The 24,465-nt window shown below is 40.4% G+C and overlaps 1 protein-coding gene and 1 long non-coding RNA gene across 2 annotated transcripts in view; both read left to right on the forward strand.

Moving 5' to 3' along the window:
- Positions 1-24,465, forward strand: part of npm1b (nucleophosmin 1b) — a 47,296-nt gene that overhangs the window by 21,191 nt on the left and 1,640 nt on the right. The window contains 2 exon segments of the mRNA XM_051650387.1: positions 20,148-20,255; positions 22,136-22,210. Of these exon segments, the coding sequence (XP_051506347.1) occupies positions 20,148-20,255; positions 22,136-22,210 (183 nt within the window).
- Positions 4-8,830, forward strand: LOC127413357 (uncharacterized). The gene is made up of 2 exons (XR_007892574.1): positions 4-7,822; positions 8,717-8,830. It is a non-coding gene; the product is annotated as an uncharacterized LOC127413357 (long non-coding RNA).

Genomic DNA, 24,465 nt, shown 5'->3' on the forward strand with positions numbered 1-24,465 from the left:
CAGATTAACTTTGGACAAAATGAGCAACATTTCAGAACAGATAGGTGGACGGTAAGTACAAAATCTTGGTATATGAGTCATTTTATATCACAGAAATGGTACATATCACAAAACAGTTGTTTTTGCTGAAAATTCAACCATGTAGTTATGACTACTTTTGGAAAATCTAGGAAATTAAATATTTAGCAAATGAAAGGTACTTCACCTGATTTGATTCTGATTTGAACTATTTTTTTTTGGTATTTGATTGAAACAAACCAAAATATATGATCATTCATAATGAATAAGTCTGTGCAAAAACATCTTTACCTTTTGTTACACTTGAATTAAAAATAAAGACTCAAAACAGTAACCAATACAGTAATTTACAGTATTACTCGGCAAGCATAAACAACTAAGCTGCTTCACGTTGTGCCTAACAAAATGTTCTTCCTCATCTTGACTTGTTTGGGACACGTCCCCCTCTGAAGTTATTTCATGTTTCTTCATCGCTCATGTGCAGGCTGTACAGTGTGACTGTTTTGCTAGCATTTGTGATTAAAAATTATAATATGTGACAACAAATTTTACCCCATTCGCACATGTGCGATAATTGTCATTTCCACCTACAAAGAGCATTGCAACAAAGAACATGTCCCATGAGTCCGATGTCTTGCCTTCCTATTACCAAATCTTGAACACTCAAAATTTAGCGGGTTGCCATGGATGTGTTGTCAGGGTCCTGGTACACCATAGTGGGATACTTTCCTTTAATAGACTATTGAGATTAGTGGTCGATGGATATTGTGCAGTGGTCTCTTCTTAACCCTCGTGCGACCCCACGTACACGTGTGGATGTTGTATTTTGGCTTTGCTATACGCAACACATAATTTAAATTAATTTAAACTGACTGACCTCAGTTCAGGAGACTCTGTGGTGTCAGTAAAGGGTTAAACTTATGATGCACGGAGACATGTGACAAAACAACATGGTGCTGACCATAGCGGAGTTTGTCTTTAGGTGAAACACCACCAAAACTATATCTGGTAAGAAACCTAATTAAGTTTTTACATTGAAATTTGTTTGATTCAAAAGATTAGAGTCTCTAAATTCTTCCGATATGCCATGATTAAAATTTGAACGATTTATCACGAAACGCCATGCTGCTAAACTCACATTGAGAATCAATGGGTTCATCCAAAAGCTGAAAAATTTTGCTTTCAGAGGCTGTATATGGAGTTAGGATGAAAATAAGGTGCATTTCGAACTGTTCTGAGACCAGTGCTGACAGACAGCACACTAGAGGTTAAGTCATTCACTAAATAGGGAGCAAGGGAGCATCCTATAGCTCTCTATGCAGCTAAGTGCATTCAATCCAAACATGCTATCAAAAGCTCAGTTTTCAGGCTGCAGATGATGTTTGGATCACTCGACATGTTTGGCAGACATGGGACAATGATAATCAGTACATAGATTCAGAATTTATAATGTATAGTTTTATTTTATCATGGTTGGCAGTGATTGGATGATGCTGGACATTACTTTGTATCAGAATTAATTATGCAAATTTCTGATGTCTGTAACATCTCAAAAACATGAATAACAAACCCTCCTGGAAACATAATAATCAATTTGATGAAAAAAATAAATAAATCTGACTTTCTATTACTTGGTATTGTTTAAAATTTAACAACTTCATCCAGCTGTCCACATATGTTGCCATCAATTTTTAGGAAAACTATTTGTTCTAGCATTTATTTATTTATTTATTTTTATGTTTATTAGGTGCTACTAGTTACAAATCAAAAAAGGGAAATGGAAAATGCATACAGCAGTCACGCTCGGTCTCAGGAGGTTCAAGCATTACAATTAATATGTTAATAAAATTATTACAATTATTATTGTGTGGTGGGTTTAATGCCCAGTCATGAAAATTATGATTAAGGGTGTTGCAGCACCATGATTTATCTTGTGAAAATAAATGTTTATATAAAATCATTAAAAATATGATACAGTATTGCATCTAAACTGTATTAGTTAACATTAAAATAGTAACATTTATTTAAAAAATAACTATAATTATTTTTTTTTTTGACTGCACTCCTCTGTGTGTCAATACATTTTAATTTGTGCAAATATTTTTTTTTTTTGTTCACTAACACCAGTGCTAATACCTAAAAAAGTTAGCATACAATCGTAACATTACGGTACACTTCAATTAAAAACAAAGAATCAAAACTCTGATTGGATGAGCCACATTAAAAAAGCCAATACACACACTCGTGACCACACATTGGTAAAATTTTATATTAATATGGCAATTTGCAGTGTTGCTTGACAACCGTAAGCAACTAAACTGTTTAGCGTTGTGCTTAACAACAACCCTTAAGTTCTTCCTCTTCTTGACAAGTTTGGGACACGTCCCCTTCTGTATTTTCACATTACTCCTTGTTTCATCATCACTCTCACATGTAAAAACGTAAAGCAGTCCTGTCCATTGATGGCCATGTACATATATGTACAGTTTAACCGATGCACAGCACAGTATATTCCATTTTTTTGTTTTACTCAGCTCTACTTCAAGGTTACCAAAGGCCCCATTTGGTTTACTGCAAGTTGTAGGAGTTGTCTGGACTTCAGGTTTTGGTATTCAGTCCAGATCCCTTTTCCAAATTGCCACGCCGTGCCAACCAAAAGGTAATTCTTACCAAACGTCCAGGTGCAGTGTGGAAGGCCAACAGCATGGCAGCCTAACAGAGAAAGCCACAGGATAATGAGTCGGCCTGTCTTTGTTTACGATCAGCCAACAACGCCAAAAGCAAAATGTTAATTAGACCAGCAGTACCCCTAAAGATAAATGTGTACAACAGCATTCAAAACTCCAGCTGTGATTAGCTCAAAACCGCCCAGTCTTAGGAGGACACTAGTATTCCAAATCCACAAAGCCATTATTTCTGTATCGTTGCTTGGAATGAATGTACTTAAAACACTTAATAATCAAGCATATTAGCGAAAACATCTTGACATTCAAAGGTTGTCGTTCAGGTCATGGAAAAAGGCCATCATATTTTCCCATGCAAGGAAACCATGAAGCACTCTTAACTAGCTGCTGGTGGCACCAATCCCAAAACGTCCAATTTAAAGGGTCATTTGTGGTCTGCTTTAAAACAACAAACTTTCCTCAAAGCCACGGCCTCTTGGCAGGGTGACCGATGTTTGGGAATCTGAAATACTTTCTCCAGACTTCTAATCACATATTCCAGCCCCCGACCAGTGCACACTCAGTCGTGTAGGGGTGAATTGTCTTTAATGTAGTTCTTATATTTATTTTTATTTTTTCCTCACTGTAATTGTGGTGCTGAATCACAGGAGCACTGTGAGGGTTCTTCAAAGACATCCATAGAGAAATGAGTCACTGATTAATAAATATCAAATCAAACTCGAAGTCAAACAGTTGAGATGTCTGTTTTACACGAATTCACCACAAAAACCTAAATAGAGAGATGGGTAAAAACAAATAATAGTAATATATAAGTAAACATTGTTCACCAGATTTTTAGTGCTTGATGCACATGCAACCACTTCAGAGGAATGGGATTTAGCAGAATAACAGGCCTGTTTGATTAAACTCTGTTTTGAAGAGAAACAGAACGCAACAATAGGGTTCTGAAAGTAAAACCTGGATACATTTTCTCCATAGAGAAATAGATTTTTAGCAATAACATAAACTTTTCAATACAATGAACTCCGAGCTTAAGTGATGGTATATGCTTCTGTAGATACCACAATTCAGTGTGATTTCAACTAGTTAAGCTCAATCTACAGCATTTGTTGCATAATGTTGAATACTCCATAAATGATTTAGACTTTTCCTTCGTTTATTTAAAAATCGTGGTTAAAGGGGTCATGAAGTGGAGAATCGAATTTTCCTTGATATTAAAACATATAAGAGGTAACTATAAAAGAACATTTATAGTTACCACCCTACTAAAACATCTCGTTTTGAAATCTGTGTGTTAATAACGTCATTTGCATGGACATGGCCCACAACATGCAACATAGTTGTGGGTGTACTGTTAAGGAGAGAACAGGTTACTGCTGTGAGGTGAGAAGTTTCTTTTATTGAAAGATGCAGCAGTGCCAACTGTATTGCACACTGCACTAATGCTGGTAAGTAAACCATTTATTTCTAATCTTTCATTTATCTGTGTGTTTGTAATAAGCAGTAAGCCATCGTTTATCACTAAGAGGTCTGCAACCCAACCCGGGCCCGACGGGACCCGAGAACCCATCAGGTTTCGGGCTGGGTTGGGGTCAGTTTTTCAAGTAGGACTTTGGGTTCGGGTTTTTCATTGATGAAAAAATTAACAGGCCCTACTGAACTTGTTCCGCGCTCTCACTCACAGCATGTGCGAACGGATGAGTTAGGGGCCGTTCACATCGAATGTGTTTTTGTGTGCATCTGCTCTGCTCATCATCGTATCATTGTTTTCCTATTTAAACACACGCTGGACGAATCTCTTTGACTGTTGCATCGCGTCTCACTGTTTCTTTAGCATCTCGTGCAGGATCGGCACATTTTTAGATACCGTGCCAAGTTAAAAAGAACTACAAGTCTCAAAAATGCTTGTCGAGGCACCTACGCTCTGTTTCATTCATTGCGCTGCGTCTAGATTGTTTTTAGCGCAGGTGTCGCAAAGATTCAACATCCTGAAAAAGTTCAGGCTGCAAAGAGGTGACTGTTACATTGTTTAACATTATTCCAGATTGTTCTGCACCAACAAAATTTCAGTGCTTGATAAACGGTAAGCCAATTTTTTCCCTCTTCTGCTCTAGTGTACTGAGGGACTGCCGTGCCTTATGAAAACTATGTTTGCAGTTACAATACTGTTATGAATGTTGTCTACAATGCTAACATAAAATACAGCCTATTGCAACAGTACTTGCTAGGAGAAGGAATAATAAAGACAGTGATGGATTACGGGTTTGGGCTTAAAATCACAGCTGCTTACCAAATCAATACATAAATGGATAAATAATATTTGTTTGAGTTGAATAGTTGTATTATGTGTGAAGAAAGTGAAATTAAATATATTATGGTGTTGTAGCTAATATACTAATATACACGGCGGGGGGCGTGGAAACGATTTTTCGATGCAGTGACATTAGCTAATCAGAACAGTGGGTTGTCATGGTCCTGTCACTCTGTCAGTCTGGGTTTTGGTCTGACAGGACCGTGGCATCATCGTCCCACGTCTGTCTTGTGTTTCGTTGTTGGTCTTTGTGTGAGCGTGTGGCTTCAGTTGTATTCCCTGCCGTGCGCTCTTCGGTCCGTCTTGTTTCATGTCAGGAGCACAGTGTCTGGATCCTGACTTCCTGTCTGGTTCGGTTTCGGTCTGTGTCAGGATCCGGACACTCGTGCTCCATGTCTGTATGTTATTGACGTGGGTGCATCGTGCTTATGTCATCTTGGCAGCAGGCACTCGTGTCAGTAGTTTGTCTGGCTCTTGCGATTGCATTGCGCGCCCGAGTCGCAAGCTGTCTTCGATCTAAGGTGTCAGGTGTCTGTGTGTGTGTGTGTGTGTGTGGCCGAACTCTTGCACAGGTGTCTTGTCTTGTTTTTATCACCTGTTGCGTGCATTGCGTGGTGTTTGCGTCACGATGTATGCTCAGGTTTCGTTTAGTGTGAGAATGCGTGGCATCGCTTTGTTTGCCGTTGCTACGCAATCTATTGTCTTGTTTGTTGGTTGGCATGGGCGTATATCACCTTATTCTCTTGGCGATGAGCGCTCATGCCATTCAGGTGTTTTGTTGTCTTGTGAGAGCACATCGCTTTGTTTTGTTTCTGTATCACTGCGTGTCTCTCTGTCTTATGTCATACCCCGCCTCCTTGTTTGCTTATTATTAGTTCATTTGCCTCACCTGTCCCCTGTTAACCCGTTTATTTCCCCGTTTATTAACCCGTTAATTTCTCTCCCTATTTTAGTCTCCTCGTGTTTGTTGTCCAGTTCGTCTTGTTTCCAGTTTTGTGTGTTCAGTCTTCCCTGTCGGTCCTGTTTCCATCATCTGGTTTCTGTTTCGGTCCAGTCAGTCCTGTTCCCCCATCCCCCCCCCCCCCCCTTTTTTTCAACTTTGCGTTTGGGTTCTGCAATCTCGTGACAATATAGTGTCAAATGTCCGATTAATCCCGATTATCTACAAAAAAATAAATAATGCGATTAATAGTGATTACAAATTTTAATCAACTGACAGCACTAATTTTAATGTTTATTGATTGGCCCCATTCACTTCCATTGTAAGTGCCTTACTGTAACCATGATTTTTGCTTTGAGTCAAGTGAGGAATAAGTCAAAATAATTTTTTTGTAGTAATCAACATTATGCCACAAATGCTGTAGATTGGGCTTAACTTGTAAAAGTAAACAGTCTTGCACCCTTTTCAATTTATTTATTTATTTATTCATTTATTTATTTTTATAATTAAAGCAAAGGGCTCTTTAACAATTTTTTGAAAAACCTATGGAGAAACAATGGAAATTTTCACAAACCGGGTGACCAATACTTTCCAGTCCATTTTGCAGGTGACAAAAAAGACAGTTGACAAACAAAAGTGAGGCTGAACTTTCCCCACTTATATAAACGTGTCTGGCCTTTGACCCCTGGAACATATCCCCTCAGGACAGGTTTAAACCCTTACAGGTTGACCTTTGGTTTTTGCATTCAAACCAGAACCACCTTTAACACATAAGTCCCCCCACACCCCTTCACAATGTCTCAACGAGTTTCCCATTGCTGCTCCTGCTTGCAGTTCACTTGACCTAACAATGTAAGACTTAGTAAGCATGTTATTACCATGTTAAATGCTGTCGTGAGGAGTGCTAATTACCTACTGTTTGACAAAGCTAGGGGGGCTGTGTATTTTTCGGTGTGTTGCTGTGCACACACACACATTTGGTAAATTCCATAATGGCCATGTTCTGATGCAAGACAATGGTTGTTAAGACACCTAATGAGATTAGACACTCAAACAGACTGTCATCTGCCCATCTTTCTCAAAACCCGTCTCTCAGGGCAAGCACTTTTTCATACTTTTGCTTCCGGTAGGCCATTCCTCCCATTACCTTGTACACCTCCCCCAAAACACACACACAGCTTGTCCTTTTCCACACCCTTGTTTCCAGTGGCCACTCCTCTGCCATTAGAAATAGGGATTGGAGTTGGATGTTCCTACAGGCTATGGGGTGAGCGGAAACCAAGTGCTCTGTCATTAAAGCATGGCAGACGCTGCTTAACATTTTACATTCTCCCATCAATGAGCCATTAAACCAGAGAGCTACATATCTGTATGGACCCATGAAGAGAAATCACTTGAGTACTTGTGGAATGCTTTATATAACTGTACATGCGTGTAGAAACAAGTTTAAAAAATAGTATAGGACAAAAGATGGTATCATATATCCTAAAGAATACAGGAATATTTGTGCATAGTTAAGTCAGGGTCACACTGATTTTTCCTCAAATTTTCAATCGCAAGCTTCATTTACATAATCATTGGCCAGGCAGAGGGAGTCATAGCACACATCTTATCCAGTCTGAGTCTGATTTTTTGCAATTACTGGGAGGGGTTATCATCAGTCCAGATGAAAACGAGACTGCTACGATTGACACTTTCAAGGAATTGCTGGATTTGGCAGAGTTTTTTTTTTTTTTTTTTTTTTTTAAGCAAGGAAATGAGATATCCTTGAACATACCTGGATATTCAACTACAGAGCCGAGGAGGGCCGGGCTGGAATGACGCACGCCTGGTCCCCAATCAGCCTGATGGGGCACACGAGGGATAAAGGTGGCCGGGGACGACAGTTCGAGAGAGAGAGAATTACAGGCAGCTGCCCTGTGTGTGTTTTTGGTTAAGTTGTTCATTAAATTATTATTTAAGTTGTCAAGCTGGTTCTCGCCGCCTCCTTTCCCTCTAACCCCCCTTACACTGGTGCTGAGACCTGGGAGGGAGGAGGGATTCCTGTCGCAGAGTCCTCGACACTGCTGTCCACCCAGGGGAGCACCGCTGCCATCCGACGGGGGACGGAGTAGGCCGACCACCCGGACGTGGGGAATGGCCGCCGTCCGCGAGGCAAGTGGGGACTGGACTCCCCGACCGCCTGCAGCGAGGGAGCCGCTGCCGGGGGCGGAGGAGTGCCCTGCCGTCCCCCGGGAAAGCGGAGGGGGGGAAGTGACTCCCCAAACGCCTGGAGTGGTAGGGCCACTGCCAGGGGGGAGCAGTGTCCCCACGGGACGCCAGGAACGCGGAGGGGCGTTCTGTCCGCTGGGGGTCGGAGGTCTGACTCCGGTCCGCCCGGGAGGAGCGGCTGCCATCCGCCTGAGAGGGTGGAGGAATGATCGAGGACCACACGACGGCACATCAGAGAACCGGTGAGTTTCGTTTTCTCTCTCTCCTCTCTCTCTCTCTGTCGCTCCGTGTTGGCCTTTCCCTCGCCTATTTTGTTTTTGTAGTTGTTTTTACCCTCCTGTCTCCTCCCAGGTCGAGGAAGGCGGGGATGACCCGCCGCCAGTCGAGGCGCAAGACACGCCCCTGGAGAGGAAGGGGGGATGTGCGTCATGCCGGGGACTCCCCGGCCTGAGGCAACGCCAGGAGGAGTGTAGAGCCGAGGAGGGCGGGGCCGGGCTGGAATGACGCACGCCCGGTCCCCTATCAGCCTGATGGGGCGCGCGAGGGATAAAGGCGGCCGGGGACGACAGTTCGAGAGAGAGAGAATTACAGGCAGCTGCCCTGTGTGTGTTTATGGTTGTGTGTTTTTGGTTAAGTTGTTCATTAAATTATTATTTAAGTTGTCAAGCCGGTTCTCGCCTCCTCCTTTCCCTCTAACCCCCCTTACACCAACCTTCATTGAAGCAGCTTTTTCCTCTACCGAAAATTTAGCTTTTTTAAATGTAGGAAATGGAAAAAACGTTTTCAATGAAGACTGATTATTGTGGATGTGGCCTCAGTGGGCGGTTGTTTGCCACAACAGCAATGTTTCTTGCATTGGCCCGTTTACTTCCATTGTAAGTGGCTTAATGTAACTGTCATTTTTGCTTTATAGGGTTTTAAGTAGGGATGTTCCGTTACCGATGCTGGTATCGGGTCCATTACCGTGCTCATGTACTTGTAATCATGCTTGTAAAAATGCTCCAATACCAAAAAACTTTACCGTCTGACGTACGAATGCCATTCTGTAAATTTCAGTACACAAATTAAAATCACGGTATTCCCTAGTCTGATTATTAAAACAGTGATTTAATGAGATAATATATATATATAGTTTTCATGTTCTGTGCTTCAAAGTGTATGTTGTGCTGACACCAGCAACTAAAACCTTTTAGAGCTCCTTGGCTCATACACGGAAAACACCATCATGAGCATTGGATGCTCTGTTTGTAGCAGATGACAGTGAGCAGAGCGCTAATTCACTTTGTAGCTCGAGGCACATACAGACTACATATCTTTACTGAAATAGCAGCCTTTCGTATCGGTACTCATACTTGTTCCCCAAAAATGGTACCGGGACAGCCCTAGTTTTTAGTTTAATTCAGTAAAAAATAAACTGCAGAAAATCATATTCTGTATTTAGTTTTTAGTGTTTTATATAGTAAAAGTATTTTAAAATATCTTTAAAAAAAAAATACATTTACCTGAGAAGCAACAAGGCACAGTATATTTAGACTTGTTTTCAGGAAATGTATCTTTTTTTTTTTTTTTTCTCTTTTTTAATTTTATCCCCTTTTCTCCCCAATTTTGGAATGCCCAATTCCCACTACTTACTAGATCCTCATGGTGGCACGGTTACTCACCTCAATCCAGGTGGCGGAGGACAAGTCTCAGTTGCCTCCGCTTCTGAGACAGTCAATCCGCACATCTTATCACATGGCTCATTGTGCATGACACCGCGGAGACTCACAACATGTGGAGGCTCATGTTGCTCTTCGCGATCCATGCACAACTTACCACACGCCCCATTGAGAGCGAGAACCACTAATCGTGACCACGAGGAGGTTACCCCATGTGACTCTACCCTCCCTAGCAACCGGGCCAATTTGGTTGCTTAGGAGACCTGGCTGGAGTCACTCAGCACACCCTGGATTCGAACTCGTGACTCCAGGGGTGGTAGTCAGCGTCAGTACTCGCTGAGCTGCCCAGGCCCCCAGGTAATGTATCTTTGAAAGTAAGTGTATTTTGTTTTATGGCACTTTTTATTTATTTACTTGTTTAACAGTTACAGTGCGATAAGACAGAATACACTGCGTAATATCTAACGCAACTCTTCAAGTAAATGCACTTTATTTTAAATGAATTTTAGATGTATTTGTTAGAAAAGTAAAAAAAGGCTAATTAAAACTATGTACTAATGCAACTTTGTCCTACTAAAAACGAGCTCTTTTCTTAATAGAGCTGGGTATTGCCAATTACTTCATGATAAGATCCACACCGTGAAACTTACAGTATATTATTCAATACATTGCGAGGCATCACAATATCGTAATTGGAACACAACTGAAGCTCCGACAAATGCATGCGCGAGAAACACTGATTCTGTATTTTACTGTATTTTTGTATAAGTATCGCATACTTTGCTATGTACTTGATTTTGAGCTCTTTGGTGGGTGGCTAGACTGCGAGCTGCATCTTCCTCTCTGGGTCCTTTGGTTAAAACATGTCATCATTAGAGTTTAAAATGATCTCATTAACTACGTTTCCATCCAAGGGTTTTTTTTGCAACAAAAAGTGTAGTGCATCAAATAGTTTACCGATGTAGCTGATGGAAACGCAAGTTATCGCTAAAATTTCACAAGTGTCGACATAATATTTTTCCATTTAACTCTAGCACATTAACTCTATGTTGTAATAAACTGGTTTGGAAACACTTTTTTTCAAGAAAATTGGCATTAATGCAAAAATATAGTGTCACATGACAGAATTGACCCCAATTGTTAGCCTGTGTTAATCATGATGACAAGGTATACATCCTTGAAAGCCAATTTATTGTACATGAAGCATTACTTGCACTGTTATGGATTGGTCTTAATGGCATACCTGCACAGATTCGATGCTGCAAACACATCTGCTTCATGACACTTCCAGGAGTGCCAACACAAATATCTCTCATGCACCTGTCATCGACAAGTGCACGGAGAACAAATGAATGGCCACTCTTTGCGATTAATTTAATCGCGGTAGACATCGGTTTCTTTTCTTAGACATCCGTATAAGTTGCTTTTCCCAACCATTCAAAATAATAGACGGCAATCATGGAATTAGCCCACAATACAAAAAAAAAAACATATCATTTCTGTGCACAAAATGTTTTAAATTAAAAATAAATACACAATACTAGGAGAAAAGAATCAGTGTGCTTTTTTTTTTGGAACACTAACATATAGCCCAATTCTATAAAATTATTGTTTATACTTTTGAAAAAATGCCAGCAAAGTTCCCTGTATTAAACTAAATAAATTACCAAACGAATAAAGCATTAAATAAAAAATATAAATTAACAAATGAAAAAATTATGTTGTTAGGCCTATATACTTGCCTTTTCTTTACACAAACTTAAATTAGCCTTACCCTGTTCTGTTAATGAAAAACGTTGGCTGAATGACATTCTCAGAAAGTTCTACACTTTTTTCAAGACTAAAAACTATCACTATTTACCTCGGATCACATTTGCTGAGCTTCATCAGAAAATGTAAATTGCACTATGAAGCTAAAATTAATTTTAGATGACAATCAAGTTCAGTTGGTCGTTAAAAGTTGCTGGAGAAATATGCGGGACATAATGCAGTTGTGATGGCGATGCTTTAGATTAGATGATTGTTCAAAATAGCCTGTTGAATATCAGGAATGTATCATATATAAACCCTGATATTACACCACATCATTTATTCTTTAATAGCTGTGCACACAGCATATACACATTGATGGATGGTCTTTATACTAAGACCGAAAGTTTCCCCCACTACTTGGTGCAGGTTGCCAGCTTGAACAGGGCCATGACGATTCGCTTTCGGGTCGGAAACCGGTGGCAACCTGTGATAGGCGCAACATCAGGACCAATATTACAGTCCTACCAGAAGGGCAGCTGCTCCCTTTTGATTGCAATTCCATCTTCTGTTTGCATTTATTTGTGAAATTAAAATGAAACTGGCTAATTTCAATGAATTGAACTGGGGGAATTAGGGACATCTGGGAGGCGAAAGGTGCACAATTAGCGATAAACACACATTCTGTATGGAAACAGCTTAAGGGCAGATTTCTTTTGCGATAAACCAAAACTTATGCAACAAAGTGTTCTTTTAAGCATGACGTCATCACGCACACCATTTTTATCGATAAAAGGCCATTTGAATGGAAACAGGCAGAAGACGGCAAATTTCGCAAACATTTTCACTTTGTCAATAACAAAACAGCGCGGAAATTGGATGGAAACTAGGTTATTGTAGAGATGTGCAAATCCATTAATGTCACAGAAAGAAAGATCTGTTACATTTTGAAGTTATGAGATCGATCACTGCTTCCCAGAAACATCTCGACTGGCCCCCTTAGTAGAGTCATAGAGGACAGAGAGAGGTGCGTTAACTCTGTGTGTCTGTGTGTGTGTGTGTGTGTGTGTGTGTGTGTGTGAGTATTGAGGACATCTGATTACACCAAATGCTAGCGTGCTAATGATTAAGTGCCGTCCCCTGGCATCTGTAATCAGTGTCTGGCGTAGATTAAAAAGCTCGCTGTACTCTCTGTCTGTCAGCTGTCTTAACTCTACAGCTGTCCTTTCCCAACAACAAGAAAAGAAGACAAAAACGCCCTGCTATATAATGACTCCTCCACACCGGGCATTCCTGGCCCACTGCCAGTCCTGTGTGTGTGTGTGTGTGTGTGTGTGTGTGTGTTGTGAGTGCATTTGTCCTTTAATCTGATACCTTTTGATCTATTGCATGCTCATCAATCGCTAAAGAGAAAAGGGGGATTATTTATTTTGTTCTTACAAAGAAAGAACGACTGGAAGACATTGTCCGTTACTTCATGTTCCTCATTCCCTTTCTTTCATCTAGCAGAAAAAAAAGTTCTGCAACTTTCCTCCAGAGATGTTCACCCATTCTCCTTGAAGCTAAACTGCTACCGTGTCACACTAGGTCAAGAGATACCATGAATTAAGGGTGTTTTCACACTTAAATACTCATTGAATGAATCAAACTTGAGTCATGTAAGTAGATCAAAAAGTGAACCGGGAATACACATATAAGGGAAACAAAATACACACTCTTGCAATCAACTACAACATATTACAATGTAAAAAATGTATATATAAAGTAAACATTGTCATTTAACAACTATTAGCAGTAATTCATCAACAATTAATCATTAGCGGTCGCTTGACTGCAAGTCAAAATCAACATGAACTCAACAATGAATAAAGGCAGGGCCTGGGTAGCTCAGCGAGTATTGACACTGACTACCACCCCTGGAGTCACGAGTTCGAATCCAGGGTGTGCTGAGTGACTCCAGCCAGGTCTCCTAAGCAACCAAATTGGCCCGGTTGCTAGAGAGGGTAGAGTCACATGGGGGTAACCTCCTCGTGGTTGCAATTAGTGGTTCTCGCTCTCAATGGGACGCATGTTAAGTTGTACGTGGATCGCAGAGAATAGCATGAGCCTCCACATGTTGTGAGTCTCCGCGGTGTCTTGCACAATGTGCCACATGATAAGATGTGCGGATTGACAGTCTCAGAAGCGGAAGCAACTCAGATTGAGGTGAGTAACCACGCCAGGAGGACCTACCAGGAGGACCTACTAAGTAGTGGGAATTGGGCATTCCAAACTGGGGAGAAAAGGGGGATTTAAAAAAAAAAAAAAAAATGAATAAAGGTTATAAGATTAAACGTTCAGTAATGTCCATGTTTCATGTGTTTTTTTTAACATCCCATATTAACGTATCCAGGATAACAGTGACAGGGATTTAGCTGTTACAATGCACTACCTGTAAGAAATTTACAAAATTAAATTTTTACATAGATGAGCCAAAAGATAATGACCACCTAGGTGCCTAATATGCTGTTGGTCCTCCACGTGCAACCAAAACAGCGCCGACTTGCCGAGGCATGGACTCTACAAGACCCCTGAAGGTGTCCTGTGGTATCTGGCACCAAGGCATTAGCAGCAGATTGTTCAAGTCCTGTAAGATTTAAGGTGGAGCCACCGTGGATCAGACTTGTTGGTCCAGCACATCCCACAAATGCTCAAGTGGATTGAGATCTGGGAAATTTGCAGGCCAGGGCAACACCTTGAACTCTTCATCATGTTGCTCAAACCATTCACGAACAATGTGTGCATTGTGGCAGGGTGTATAATCCTGCTGAAAGGGGCCACAGCCATCATGGAATACCATTACCATGAAGGGGTGTACCTGATCTGCAGCGATGTTTAGGTAGGTGACATCCACAAGAATAGCCGGACCCAGGGTTTCCCAGCAGAACATTGCCTAGAGCACCACACTCCCTCCACCGGCTTGTCATCTTCCCACAGTGCATCCTGGTGCTATCACTTCCCCAGGTAAAGGGCACACACGTACACGGCCATCCACGTGATGTAAAAGAAAACGGGACTCATCAGACCAGGCAACCTTCTTCCACTGCTCCAAAGTCCAGTTCCAGCGCTCGCATGTCCATTGTAGGCACTTTCAACGGTGGATAGGGGTCATCATGGGCACTCTGACCGGTCTGTGGCTACGCAGCCCCATACGCAGCAGAGTGCGACGCACTGTGTGTTGAGAAACGTTCCTCCCGTAACCATCATTAAAATTTTCTGTGACGTGCCACAGTAGACCTGTTTGTTCAGACGAGACTGGATTGCCTTCGTTGCCCTCGTGCATCTATGAAACTTGGGTGCCCAACACCCTGTCGCCGGTTTGTGGATTGTCCCTCCATGGACCACTGTCGGTAGGTTCTCACCACTGCTGACCGGGAGCACCCCAAAAGCCTTGCTGTTTCAGAGATGCTCTGACCCAGTCATCTGGCCATAACAATTTGGCCCTTGTCAAAGTTGCTCAGATCTTTACTTATGTACCCAGACCTTGACATGTGGCCTTGTTAGGAGATTATCAACGTTATTAGATTCTCCTGTGAGTGGTCATAATGATTTGGCTCATCAGTGTATATAGCCTACATATTCGTCAAATGAGGTTTTTTATATTATGATTAACAAGCGGCATGCTTCTGTATAGTCAATTTTTTCTTTGCATGCCTTAGCTTTTATGTAGAACACTTGATGATTATCTCATCAAAGTAACAAACTATACATTAAAGTGAGGATAAAATATGGAGGAATATTGCCAATTAAACATATATAGATACAGCAAATTCTAGCAAGGTGTCAGTGATTGCTTATATTTCAAACCCTTTAACACTGCCCATGGGGGGAAAAGAAACAAAAAACTATTGGCAAACTATGTGTTCATTTTGCACAAAACGTATTCCAGTTCCAAAAGCAAATATCAGTGAAGATGACTCAGCAAAAACGATTTATTGGTCTTCCTCTAATATACAATTTAAATGTACTTTAAATGAACTTTCCTTTCACAGAACTTGTACACGTGGGCATATAAAAAGTTTGTCCAAAAAAATGCTCTCTAGAATGAGAATGTCCCTCAACACTAAATTGTAAATGCCACCTACCTCCGACTAGCAATAGCAAGTAGCAAATCTTGGTTTACAGCTATTATATAACTTAAGGTTAGTGGGTATTTATCTATTTTTTTATCACAAAGCAACGAGCCCTTAGATATGCCCCGCCCAAACTTCCTGTTTAATTAGGAAATATGTCAACACAGGAAAGAAAACAGCTTAGCATGAGATTTCATGCGGTCTTTACAGACAGAGTGAAACCCTGAAGCCTTAATTTTAGTTTAAAACTTAATGCCATAAGTCTAAGTTTCAATGTCTAGTTTACAATAGTTTTTTAGTATAGTAACCTGTAAAACTCCCAATTAATTGGAATTATGAACATTTGAAAATAAAGTGAACCTGGTGTGCTTTGTGCTCACAATTCACACCATATGCAAACCAGACACCCAAGATGTTCCAGTTTGGTTCCTTTGTTGGGGTCTGAGTTCATTTGAAGCGTTTAACCAGAGTTCTTGCGAACTGCCCTCAGACCCTTAAAATGAACAAAGTGAACACTCTTGGGAGGCATTCACACGTGTTTTTGCATCCGTCTGTGCCAGTGGTAATTGCCTTAAGACTACACAGGAAGCACGACTTCCCCTAAAATTTCATATAAAATGCAGCAATGACGAGTTTAAAATAATCTATTTAAGTTACATATTACTCTTCGTGATTGACAGAGTTTGAAATGTAATAGCACTGCTGTTTAGTGCAGAGGGTTCGGTGGCTTGTTCTATTCCTTGCACTGCATCTAGCTTTTTAACGCAGGAACGCTTCCAGTCTGAACGGCCTTCACAGTGAACGCAAGACTTTTAATGCTGGTGTCTCTGCCATATATACAGATCTCCCTTTTGCATGCATGCACACACAGTCTCCATCACTTCATTTCTATCTTTCTCTCTCTCTCTCTCTCTATCTCTCTCTCTCTCTCTATGTGAAAAACAAGATTCTGTCCATCAGTGTAACCCTTCAATCAGTGTGGATTCCTGGCTGGGTTACATGTGTAGACAGGCCAGTGTGTGTGTGCATTTACATCAGTCTGTAGCAGGGGGACAGTATATCTCGGGCACACATCTGTGCCCAATGAGCACAGACACACACCCACGCTCATAGAGGGTGGACACCAGATTCTGTAGTGAAGTTGTAATATTATAGACATTTACCCCATGATCCCTCTTCCCTGTGACCAAACATCAATGGCCACGTAAAATATTTTCCCTTTACAGGGCCAAATAGTTTTCTGCGAGTTGGAGGCATTTACATAGCTGGTGCTATAAGTAATTTTTTTACGACAGTAATTGATCGCTTACATACACTCGCTCATACCAAAGAAATAGCATTTTCTGTACCAATAATGCTTTAGTTTACTCTGATCTGTGCATGATATATAGTGGCCCAAAAATCATTTGGACACTTAAGCCACACTTAAAAATATATGCATATATGCAAACAAATGCTAGAGCTTTTCTCAGAACAAACTTTTTGGAGACATTTTTGCCATGACTTTTAAGCAACTGGCACCAAGCATCCATGAGGAAGTCTCTCGCCGTAATGGCACCGCCCATGGAGAAGTCAGGAAAATGGTGGTTATATTCAGTAATGTGCAGAAGAACTTTTTTAGATTTCCTTTTGCAAACAGTATACAATAGAATAGAAGTAGAACAAGGAGTCCTGCAACAGATGGTATGGCCCCCACAGAGCCCGGATCTCGATATCATTGAGTCAGTCTGGGATTACACGAAGAGACAGAACCAAATGAAACAGCCTAAATACTAAGGGTATAAATCGCAAGTTTCATCACGATACGATCTTATTTAGATTCTTTTAGCTAGCAATCCAATGTTTGCCGATACTTCAAAGTCTGCTGCGGATGTCCAGTGGGGGGGGCGCCAAAAGCGAGTGAAATAATGTTGTAATCAGACAATGTTTTTAAGGTGAATAATAGGATGTTTTTATGAGTAAAACATACCTCCCTAACTGAAATCTTGAACCTAAACCTAACCAATAGTGAGAGGTGGATTAAATTAAATGAGAGATGAACAAAACAGACATCCTTACCCTTAACCAATACCTAAACCTAACCGATAGTGTTTCAAAAGCAAATTACACATTAAAAGCACATTTACTGAAGCAACCATGTCATTTTGTGTCACTTCTATGGCACTTTTGCTTCACTTTCACTCTGAGCACCCATGGATGGGCTCGAGTCTGGGTCTCCAAGTCCAAAGTCCAACACTTTATCAGATGAGCTACCATGGAAGTAAACCACACTGGAATAAGTGTGTAAATGTAGGTGGGTCTGTAATACAAGCATTAAAATGTATTTAATATATAAAATGTTTTTCAAATGATGCATTAGAGTAAAAGTGTTTTGATATCATAGCAGGGTGTGAGTAATGGAGTGAAAAATAATTGTTTATAAAGTCATAAACGGCCATAGTACCCGTGATTTGCATGAAAGTGGATAAAAAGCACAGTTGTTGTAGCATCTCTAGTGTTCATTTCAACAGGAAACTGCAACAAAATGTAGAAAATGGTACATGAAACTCAGTTTGCAAAAATGTAGTTATAGTAACTTTCATTCTATGAGACAAGGTTGGCATCATTTGAAAAACAATACATTGATTAGCTTGTGCAGTAGCTCACCTGATAGAGTGTTGGACTTTGGACTCGGAGGACTGAGGCTTGAGCCCAGCCAAGCACGTAAGCTGAAAGTGTCCTTTAAGCTACACGAAATGATGTGGTTGCTTCAGTAAATTTGTTTATCATGTTGCTTTTGCTTTTAGAACAATAACGGTTAGGTTTAGGTTACAATTTAAGATTAGGGAAACGTTGTACTCATTAAAACCTCCATCTAAAATTCACCTTAAAAACTTTGCCTGATCACAACACCATTTTACTCGCTTTTGGAGCCCCTCACTGGACATTTCCCTAGGAAACTGCAGTGAAAGGTGTAATGAAGCACGTAATTTCCACAGTCTCGGTCACGTAACTTTCATGAGATCAGACTGCAAATGTGGCATATGTACCAAATGCTTTTTAGAGCCACTGTAAACTTGTGGTTACACTGCTAGGACACCTGACTTACATAGATCCACTGACTTGACACCAGATGGGTACAAGGAAATGCAAGATGACTCAGAAAAGTTTAGTTAGTTTTAAGAAAAGCTCTAGCATCATTTGTTTGCAGATGCCACTTGGTTTATGTAATGCAATGAAATTTAAGTGTGTCCAGATACTTATTGGGACTACTGTAAGTCCTTGTTTTAATGGTGCTGATACATTTAATTGTTGATCTCCTTTGAAAGTGAGGGTGTGAGGCAATGAGTATCTTGTTACTGAAAAACAAGTCATTTATTCCTCTTCTTGGCAGAGCGTCTCGTCCCCCCACCGCAGCTCAGAGCTCAGGACTTGTCCTCTCCTGCATAGAGGCAACGAATGGATCATTTGTACCCCACCATGTTTGTCAGAAGATGCTTTCAGTAGTGCAGCAGACTCGACCATTTGTTAATAAGGCTAAACAGTTGTTTGTTGCAGAAAGGCTTCAGTCAGTACACTTATCTGCACTTTAAAAGTTTGATTTCAGTCTGACTAAAACAATAAGTTTTCTTTTAAATACCATGAAACGCAGACTGAAATTGCACCGGTCCAATTTGTGTGAAGTCGGACTAACAGGCCGACTAGATAATGCCACTGTAGCTTGGCTTCCTTCAGTATTCAATTACGCATTTGTATACTTGGAAAGACCGATGAAGACTGTAGCTCGAATACGCAAAAGAAACGCTGTAGCTCAAATATAACTGTGCATGTAAACATACTGAATGACTTATACCATTGTCTTTCTAGCAAGTCAGTCCACTGGCGGCCGTATTTGGAACGCTCCCAGGAAGCAATTTCCAGTCACGACAGTACAGCTCCTATCTCCGGGAAAGACCGAAATCTCGTTGATTGATAGGTGTTGTCTGTATCTAAAAGGTGATTGGCTCTTTTGCCTTTAAGGCGGGAAGTCCTGTCTACATCTGTTGAACTTTGGGCGTTCCCATTTCTCCCTTTCATTTTAATAGAAGTGGCCTGTCTCTGCTGGTAGCCATCACACTTACAAAAATTCAAGAGATCTTCTTTTGTCGCATTGATGATGCATGTCATTGCATAGGCTTACGTGCTTGCGTTTTTGGAGAAGGCAGAGGTTTTCATTTGTATTTGAAATTGAAAAGTAACACGTTACCTGTTTGAAATGGTAACTCAAAAGGTATCATGGTGGCATGTTACTGTATTTGTTACTAACAGAAAGTATTCTGAATATAAACCAATGGTATTTACAACCTTAGTTTTCTGATTGCAAATGGCATTTTGTCTAACTTAACAGTATTTATTGAGAATGTGACTTGTTCACTGTTTTAAAGTGTGGTTTTAACATGTTTTGCTGGGCTTTGGGTAGATGAATAGAGTTTCTCTTATTCACAGGCACCACAGAAAGTAAAAGACAAGTCCGCAGCAGGACCTTTTGGGAAGGCTCCCAGCGCTTCCAACCTGAGTGAGGTCAAAAACAAACTGTCATCAGCAGTTAAAGAGGTATGTAAACAACTCAACCTGTTCCCTTCCATACTTACATTGGTTTCTCTGCGAACTGTGTATCTATTTCTTTTGGTGAACTACCAATAAAATGTTGATTGTTCAATCTAAATAAGCACCCCATTTGATGTAGTCAAAGTTCTGACAAACAAACACACACGTCATGTGTTAACGGTAATCGGCCAAGTCAACAGACGCAGCGTTGGTCAGATGTTAATGAGGTGTGCGAGTAACAAAGTTGAGGCCGGAGGGGGGATGACCAGCTCTATGACATCACCGTATCGGCCCTGTGCTGGGATTAAGCAGCCTTCCTGAGCCCACCTGCTTATTTCCTCAATCAACTCCTAAACACATTGATTCACTCAGCACCCTGACCACTAACTGGAGACCACCTTAGTCACCAGCGTCACCCTCATCATCATCTTTTTCTTCTCTATTAGAGCCTTCTTGATCTTTTTGAGGGTCTCATGGCATCGGTATGTTCTCAGAAACCGGTAAACAAAAGTGTGTAAGTAAATACGTGGCAGGATAATGAGAATCAGTATATTGGGTTTCTGTAATGTATTAAGATTTTTTTTCTCTCTCTTTTCCAAATTGCAGTTTCGACAATTAATATCAGTATAGTGCGTGTGTGGTATGTTGTCGATTACTAGAGACAGTACCTCTGACTCCTCCTGTCAGTAGGGATGGGAATTGTAAATAATTTAATGATTCCATTTCCGATTCCTTTTTAAAGAATCTGAGTCCTTAATGTTTGGCACTGTAGATTCAAAAGGACCGGCTTATTACAGTCATTCATTCAGGAATCTGACTACACTGGCGCTGGAGGTTTCGGGCTGTAGATTCAAAAGAACCAGCTCTTAATAGTAATTCGTACAGGAATCTGACTACACTGGTACCTCAGATGCTTTAGAGGTCCAAGGCATTCAGAGTAGGGTTTACATGTTTAAAAAGCCTTTATTAAGTCATGGTTATTGGATTAAAACATACCACAAACCGAGTAATTTGATTGGAAATTGGACTACACTGGTTGCGCTGTATGCTTCACGCTGTAGATTCAAAAGAGTCATAAGAGTCCTCCTTTTGAGAATTGGATTACACTGGTGCTGTATGTTTCACGCTATAGATTCAAAAGAACCTTCTCATAAGAGTCATTTGTTCAGGAATCAGACTACACTGCTTGCGCTGTATGTTTTGCGCTGTAGATTTAAAAGAACCAGCTCATTACAGTAATTTGTTTGGGAATCGGAAAATGCTAGTCGCACTGTGTTTCACGCTGTAGATTGAAAAGAACCGGCTTATTTGGGACAGTTCGGTTTGAGTACATTGTTTTTGTTGTGTGTTTCACATTGTAGATTCAGTAGATGGGCATCGCTGTCGCTGAATAACACTGCAGGAAACAATGTCAGATTATAGTGGTAGTGCGGTGTTCTGTCTGCATTGGTGGGAAAATTGCACATTTGTGAAGTTAATGGAACCAAATGTCATAAAAATCAAAATGTTCCTATATTTTATTTTATTTTTTAATAAATAATCCTGACCTTACCCATCAGCTTGTTAAAAAAAAAAAAAAGTAAGCTGCTGGCTGATATGAAACTGGAAGGATACAGCGGATGAATTGTGTTTAGCAGATATGATGATTTGTGTCCGTGTGATTTCATTTGGTCTGCTGTAGATAAGGGGAACTGGAATTACTACATAGGCCACAAAAAAAAATTATGTATGTTCACTGAAGTGCATCCAACACCCAACGACTCACCCTGTTCATCACCGCTGTAGCACTCTGGCGCAAAGTCAGAATGATCTCAACACTTTGCAGAGAGACACGAGTCATGAAAAAGAGCCTTTTAATTTCTTCAAAAATATGTTTCTCTGAACAGGGGAAGCCACTTCCAAAAACGGAACAGAAGTTTGAGAACTATGCTAAAAGCTCTTTCAGGATCTCCGATAAACAAGTGAGTATCGTCCCTTTCATAAAACACTGTCACACTGTAGCTAGATTTTTTGTAGCATTTGTACATTTTGGAAAAGCATGTACAGCACTTATGGCCCTGACACAATTTATCAACACTTCTAAGAGGTCTCTTATGAGAATAGTTCACTTATGTAAGGATCCACTAGATTAAGACCCTACTGCTGAGAAGATGAGACTCCTCAGACGAAATGGGTGAAGATGCTCAACTAGTTGATTGGTAATGTCCTAGAATCATTTTTCCATGGCTTGTTGTACTTGTTGTGGCAGTTTCTTGGTGAAATGAACACTAGAGTCCAACTGATAGAGCGTTGCACTTGTGATGCAAAGGATCGGGGTACGAGTCCTGAAGAGCACGCAAGTCAACATGTGAGTTGAAAGTGTCATAAAAGCACCAAAAAATGACGTGGTTGCTTCAGAAATTGCATTTTTCATCTCACATTTGCTTTTTATGACACTATCGTTTAGGTTTAGGGTTGGGAAGTTTTTTTTTTGTTTTTTTTTAACCCGATAGAGCATTAACCTTAAACCCTCATCTGTTTGGAAGAACATTCAACTCCCTTTTAGTGCCACACAGTAGACATTTCACCTTGCAACTGTTGCAATACGTGTAAGAAGCCACATACTATTATTTTATTACAAATGTTGCCACAGTCATGTAATTTTCATGAGATCAGGCTCAGTTAAAAAAAAGCTGTCTGAAGGGCAGTTGAATGGAACAAAAGGCATTTCTAACATGACGCGTCGTCATAAGAACGCAAATGCTCATGTGTAAATACAGTATGTGTCACAATTACCAATAGACCTACACTTAAAAAATATTTGGAGTCTGACAGTTGAAATGGTTTGTTAAAGTGGGTTTGTTGCAAAAGCGGTGCTGTAAGGGCTGTAGTGGCATTGCTTTAAAGGTGATGAATTTAGAGATGCAACCTTTGTAGGGTTTGACAGTCCAACAGTTACTGTTAGCACACTAAAGCACAGCACGCTAAAACCCTCTTCAAGACATAGTATCTCTAAATTGGTGGTGTCTACATGATCCCAAACCAGTGTAATTATACAGGGCTTCCTTTACACAGACTAGACGTTCACACAACCCACCAACTAGTCGAGTTTGAAAATATGCACTTTTGCACATCCCTGCTCGACAGCCAGCAGAGAGATACACAAGCATTAGCATGTTGTGTTTTAGAGGGCTGGTTGGGGGTGGCATACTGAGATATTCCTGCCTCTCTCTTTTTTTTATCAGCAAATGAAATATGCACTGAATGACCTCTTAGCATAAAAAAAAAAACAGGAGAGAACTGTCAAGACCGACATCTTTAGCTGTGATTTAAATCTTTCGTTCACTCATTCCCCTCTCTCTATCTCTTAAGTCTAGTTTTTTCACAGTCTTATGTGTCAAGCTGGGTGTTAACCTAAAATATTGCAGTAGTGCAAAGCAGCCCTCACAAATGGCAACGTTTGGGTCAAAAGAGAAAAATCTCTCTTAACTTAAGCACACTATCGTGTCTGCTGTTGCTTCTCTTTTCTCAGGATGAATTATAAACAAGAGAGTGCAGAAGTCAGTGTAAGTGCTTGTGTATGTGTGCCTGTGTGTAGTGGTACCAATTAGGGCTGGGTGATGTATCAAATACATGATATATTTGTGATGATTTTACTGCCGAAATAAAATGAAGCACCATCGTGAATTAAATGGGCTTTTTAAGTGGCCATTAAGTTTCCTAAAGAGTGTCAGTAGACTAGTTTAACAATTCCTCCTTGTCTTGCTACTCGTGCATATGAGAGCACTATGACAGAGATGTTTTAATAGCATCTTTGATTTAAACTTAGAAAAAATAGTAACAAATGCCGTTAGAGTTGGTAAATGTAATTTATTTTTGTGAATCAGTTCAGTTTCAACTATTCAATACAAAGCTGATTTAAAAAAAAAAAAAAATGTAAGTGCACTTAAAAATTCATACAAATATGTGTAGCTAAATAATTGTTAATTGTTTTATTGGGGCATATAAATGAAAATGAAATATTCTTCTGTTCATTTAGTTACAGTGTGGAAAACATGCCTTGATTTATTTTGAACTTGATTTTTACTGTATTTATTTACCATGCCTTGAGGGTACCTGAGCACTTTGGGCACAGCGCCACCTTGTGGTGCAGAAATCTGGAAAATTGCTTTTTGGGCCATTTCTTTTCAGTACTTTAAGCTAAAATTATGACACCAAAACCAAAATTTATATATGA

Source organism: Myxocyprinus asiaticus, chromosome 22 (genome assembly GCF_019703515.2).
Source record: "Myxocyprinus asiaticus isolate MX2 ecotype Aquarium Trade chromosome 22, UBuf_Myxa_2, whole genome shotgun sequence".
Taxonomy (NCBI): Eukaryota; Metazoa; Chordata; class Actinopteri; order Cypriniformes; family Catostomidae; genus Myxocyprinus; species Myxocyprinus asiaticus.